We start from the raw sequence: 6000 nt of genomic DNA, 5'->3' as shown, positions 1-6000 counted from the left end.
CCTCATATGGCTCTGTAGGGGCAAAATTTTAAGCGGTATGATTTTTAGAAGGGGTGGGGGAATAAAAAAGTGCAAAAACGAAAAATCGCCTGGTTCTTAAGGGGTTAATGGCTAAACAAAAAAACATACGACTGAAGTGAATGGAGTAATTGACTGTATATAGCGTCTATAGCACAGTACTACATGTTCTTCACCACTCTTTACCTGTGCCAGAATGTGCTTCTCCTTTGGACAACAAGTGAGGGCAGTCTCATCTTTTTCCAGTACATTGAGGATTCTTAAAGGACCTTTCCTTTAAAGTTCCTGTCCTCAACATGAGAGGATTTACAGCTTTTAGCAGCGATCTCTGACTTATAAGGACTTGCTTTTGTTTTGTTAGTGTTTTTTTTTCCAACATTTTTTTTCTTATTTTTGGTTAACATTTTTGGGGCTTCACAACCAATGACTATTTTTCCCCACAGACTTCCGGTCTCAAGATACCATGGTTTCAACAATAGTCATGAAGAACCAATTTTGTAACTTGAGGGACCACTGCACTTACCGGTCCACCAATATGCTAAATTACTCCTATCCAAGTGTCTTGCGTAATATTTCACAAACTGAACCAAAAGGTCACAAAATGAAAGTCAAGGACAGAACTGATAGTCTTTTTCCATATTTTATTTGGGTAATTTAAAAGGTAACAATAGTGTTAAAACTACTACAATATCTTTCCACAGCCATAGCTCACAGACCCACAAATAACCTTCTATATATAGATTTTTTTTGCCTTTTTCTCCATTTTTACCTTTTTTTAACCTTACCTATCATAATAAAATGCCCATTATAACAGTTTCACACTAATAGCAACTATATGTGGAGGGAAGGATCTAGTATAATGTAAAGGAGAGGGGCATGTAATCTGTGATGTCATTATTGTATTTTGTAATCAAGTTAATAAGTAGAGAAATTATGGGGGCGCAGCTACGCCAGGCAGCCACATGGCCCATTTTATATAGGTCCTTCGTAGCTGAAGAAGCCCACAAGACATTGCTCTACAATGCATTCGGAGGATCTTTAGCTGTGAAGGTGATCACCAATGCATTGACATCAAGCTGGTGATATAGACAAAGCAATTTATTCTGTAACATATAAAAACACTGAACTTAGAAACTAGATCCCAAAAAATTTCTGAAAAAAGAATCAACTTTGATATACAAAAACAGTCATTGTATGTTTTATACAAAAGTTTCAAACATAAGTTCATTTTCTCAGTGCGTTTTTAAACCAGCTTAGTTACTGGGTCCAGCGCAAAGTATTTATATTTATATATAACTTTTTTTTTTTGTTTTTTTTTTACAATTTTTTTTTCCCGGAACAGTAATATAAAAAAAGAAAAGGAACGAAAAAAAAAAAGAAAAAAAAAGAATCTTAGAAAGAATCTTTGCTGGTCTTAAGAATGAATGTAACATGGAACCCTTTAATTCTCAGAGGCACAAAAGAAGGGCTCCTTAGACAAAAGAATGAACAGGGAAAAAAAAAAGTCATCAGTTTATTTATTCAGAGGATGCATTTTTCCAGTCTCCTCAAATAAACTTGATTCACTTTAACATCACTAGAAAAAAGAAATCTGTTAGAAACTGTACAAAAAATTAAAAAAAAAAAAAAAAAAAAAAAATTAACACATTATAATCCTGCAGGATTGTTTGATAGAACGAAAAGGCTTTAAGGAGCAGCATTTAAAGTATGGCCAGAGGTTTCTTTGGTTTGGTCTAACATAAAAGAGATGAGAAATCTATCTCAGACAGATTTACTATTTGTTAATTTTTAAGAAACCTGCACAATTGAAGACGAGCACTAAGGAGAATGTTATACAAGTGAGAGGTGCATCAGCCAAAATCAGTGTTAACCAATCAGTGGCTTGCCAGTCGATGCAAAACTACAACTCCCATCATGCAAAGAGAATAATTAAAAGTTGTAGTGTTGCAATAGCTCGGAGGGTTACACTTTGGTGAACACTGATCTAGATGTTCTCATGCTGCTCAGGGTCAGCTCCTTCCTGATAACTATAGAGGTGTTGCAGAGAATGAAAATCGTCTGTGCATTTTGTGGGTATACAGTATAAAGCAGAGGTCTGTATTTTTCATTGCACAACACAGCAGCCTTTCATTTAGCAGCTTGGTCTTGTATAACAAGTAATAACCAATTCAAAATGGTGCCTGTCCGGAAGAGAAAGAAGCCTTCTCCAACCAGAAACTGAAATCTTCTATAATAGGCAAGCAGCAAGACAAAGGTGGCAGCAACAGGACCACTCGGCACTGAACGGTTACAAACAGATGAGTTTAATGTCTCGGTCAAGGGATTAAAATGCATACATTCTGCAAGATTAGATTAAAATATGAAAACTAAAGTATTCCAGCTAAATGGTTCAAAGTGGGCTTCTAAAAATTTGAAGGTTTGGTGGGTCTATTCACATTAAATAAAAAAAGGAAAATAAACATAAAATGTTGTGTAATACAGAAAGGACATACATAAAACCAAAATTAAAAGAAAAGGTTTTAGCGGAGAGTAATTGCATAGCTGGATTTTCGGGTTTGAAATGCGTTTAAAGGAAAACACCACAATGTATGCTTCTACATGTTTACATGGACTAATGTGGAGCAATGGTATAAACGCTATTGAGATTATTCCTATGAATGTCAGTTATGTGCATTATTGAGGTGCTACATCGGGTCCAGGTAACGGATTTTATTGGCTGAGAAAGTCATTAACGCTGGATTGCAGTTCATCTTGTAAACTATAGTTCATCAGGAATGAAAAGAGAACGCTTTAAAGCCCCATTCCAAACACTCAGATGTGACTGCAAGTTCCTGATATATCCCTTTTCACCAAATCACTCACAGTTGGCCAAGAAGGGGACTGCTGGGACTAAGCCCTCATGCTTGATAGCTGTATCCTGATTTTCCTTCACAGCAGGTGTACACCTGCAGAGCCATGAATTTGTTAGACAGATGACCACCAATCACAAACAGCATTATAGATCTCAGCTGTGTGGGCCCCTGCTTGGGCTTTGCAAATGCAGGAATGGGAAATATTAAGAATAATGGCAGTCACCTCTGGGGTACTTGGGATTTAAAGCGTTAAATCTGGCTGCAAAAAAATGTAATACACCATCCCAGTTGTATAACAATCTTTAGACTTTTTTTTTTTAAAGATAATTAACAGCTACTAAGAGACAGATGCATTTTTGCACTTAGCTGTATACAAAAGGACACACAAACAATCCTTTTTGTGGTTTTTCCATCTCCCCTAAGCCATGCTGGGAAGTATTGCTGACCTTGTACTATCAAAACCTGCAGGATTGGCATTTCATCAATATCTCATTATTACACAAGTAAGAAACATCTGAACATCTGCATATATCGAGAATTAGTAAAAATCTGATATGATCGTAGAGTTGGCATGACCAGTCACGGGACCTTGTGCAAGGATGATTAGCACCTTTAAATACATAGAGTTTAAAAATATAAAGGAAATTCTAAAGCTCATTCATGAAAGAATGTTGCAACCTGCGCCAACAAAATCTAAAAGTTTTGCTGTGCCAGGACTGGTAAAAAGAACAGATTTTTTGCAGCAATAATCATGATTTCACTTGTGCTCACTTTGTTCAGTGGGTGTAAAATCAAGGACTTAAGATGAGGGGAGATGGGTAGAAGCCTCTGTTTGGGAAGGACCACTATATAACTCCCCTCAATGTCACATGATCGAAAATAAAAATTAACATCTGTACTCCGTGCACCTGAGTATGTGGGGGAACTGAGAAATGAAAAAAAAAAAATTACATCCCTGGTATCTCCTGTAGCCAGGAGAACCTACAATGTATTGGTCTGACAAACTTTGGAAGCCGCCCAGACACCAAAATATCTCCTCTGCAGTATGTGCTGGCAGCAAGTGAATTTAAGGCATCCAAACAGGGGGACTGATTCCTGCTGCTGGGGTTAGCAGCAGTGAGGATGACCAATTTCTGAGCAAATCATGTGGATGAAGGAACTGCTGAAGAGTAAACCACCATTGTGGCCAGAGCTGCTTATAATGCTGTCTTGGTATAAGCCTCTCTGGCCACTAGAACAGAAAAGCAAATCTAGAAGCCTCCTATTGTGAGCAGCAATACCTGGCTTTAATGTCACTATTTTACAATGCTCTTTACCAAATACTTTCAGCATGCAAATTCTACTTTTAAAAATGTCCAACTGAGCTTTGCTTCACATCAGCCTACCAGAAATAGCGCTCACTGTTAAGACAAAGTCTACCAACTCTGTGCCCGAGAGAATTGTAAAGCTATGATAAGGCTAATGGCACTTGAGCAGTGAAAAAAAAAAATTCCAATGAGCCAACACTCTGCTTACCCCCCCTCCAACATGAAAAGTAATTTCCAGGGCGGCCACACATCGGACCAGTAGCAGGAAGCCTGACAAGACTGCAGCTCAATGGTAGTCATATTACAACAACTAAGACTTTCCACTTGTCGCCTTTCATCTAGACACAGCCCACTGTTACCATAATCAGGCAAGTCTGAATAGTTTCAAAAATAGCCATCAACACAATTTAGCAATGACAGATGGTTTCAGTAGCATGGAACCCTCCCTTGGCATTTATCACAATTTTAAGACAGAAATGCATACTTGGGATGTGACAGATGATGGAACTCACACCAGATAGGTAGAACATTGTGCATTAAAGCAATAGCAAAACAATTTGGTTCACCAAACAAAGTTAATCATGTAAATGCATTTTATCTAACACTGCAAGGCGATTCTGAGGTAGGGTTTAAAACATTTGACCAATACAGGTATAGCGTTTCCATCAAATGCCTCTATGTCTTGTGCTGCCATTATCTGTAAACACCTCAGCCAAAAGGTCACAGCCAAACACGGAAATGGGAAGAGACAACAGTATCAATTTCATTCTGAGCAACCAGACAAACGTACAACCTTAAGAAGAAATGAGATTTGGAAAACCTAATTCTTCCCTAGAAAACACAAGACTTGTGAAGCAACAATAGCAGAGTCTGAAAAGGGTTGCACTGATCATAAAATAGAAAGAAACCGCAAACATACTGATATGTACCAGACACTAACTAGCTAAGCGCACATAGAACTCCTATTCTTATGCCAATCACAGATCCTTCATTATTTAACATGTCCTTCCATCCACATTCATTGAGAAACCCTGATTAATAGGGATATAGGTTAGCAAAACACAAACTGTAAAATGTAAATGTAAAAGAAAATATATGTATATGCTGCAAAAAAACTCAGTAGCTCAAAACAATTCTAATAAAAAATAGGAAAAAAATTGTGGGTACTTAATATGTCTTCCCACCCGTTGCCCTGGTTAGCGCTGCCATGAAAAGCAAAGTCTAAACAGGACAACGGAAACAATCATCATAAAATTGTACAGTAATAGAGATAGCTAGACCAAGAGGGAGCTGGGTCCCCTGGGAAGAGTTCTGCTGAGAGGTCTAGTGACTGGTCATGCGGCTCAGTGTCAGGAATAATGGTTGTATGGTGGGAGGGGGTGCCCGATGCCATTTTGAAAGTGGTGGTGCTGACGGTGGGATAGGTATTCAGCATAGCTCATTGTCATCTTCTCGCTACGGTATCTACACAGGAGAGACAGAAGAGAACATGTTAGATAATCTACTATAAATCTTACATGGGAAGAAGTGTAGCTGAAGGCTAATGGCTTTTCAGCAAGTGAAATAGACCTGATCAGCTGATGTATGGCTGATTGCACATGTATGGCCGTATTACACAGGGAGATAGCTGCCCGTTTGGCCTAAATAGGGCCCTAACACACTGGAGTAGGCGTGCATAGTCTTTGGAGAATTACGAACTCCTCCTGATCAAGTTAAAATTGTAGGTTCCGGTTCCATACCCATGTTACATTCTAACAGAACTACATTAAAAGCAATTCCATATGCAAATACCATAGAGGACACAGGACTGTTGTGTAAGCAGT

The 6000-nt window shown here is 38.2% G+C and overlaps 1 protein-coding gene across 5 annotated transcripts in view; it reads right to left on the bottom strand.

Moving 5' to 3' along the window:
• Positions 1 to 642: 642 nt before the first annotated feature.
• AMMECR1 (AMMECR nuclear protein 1) overlaps positions 643 to 6000 on the bottom strand; it is a 215590-nt gene continuing 210232 nt past the window's right edge. For 4 of the 5 annotated variants that reach the window (XM_056538916.1, XM_056538917.1, XM_056538915.1 and 1 more), the window contains one exon: positions 643 to 5641. In XM_056538916.1, the coding sequence (XP_056394891.1) occupies positions 5527 to 5641 (115 nt within the window). In that variant the 3' untranslated portion in view covers positions 643 to 5526. The remainder of the gene's footprint in view (positions 5642 to 6000) is intronic. The other variant, XR_008847704.1, reaches the window with a different exon arrangement.

The sequence above is a fragment of the Hyla sarda genome, chromosome 9, assembly GCF_029499605.1.
Source record: "Hyla sarda isolate aHylSar1 chromosome 9, aHylSar1.hap1, whole genome shotgun sequence".
In the NCBI taxonomy this organism is placed as follows: domain Eukaryota; kingdom Metazoa; phylum Chordata; class Amphibia; order Anura; family Hylidae; genus Hyla; species Hyla sarda.
This window is presented reverse-complemented; position numbering and strand designations above follow the sequence as displayed.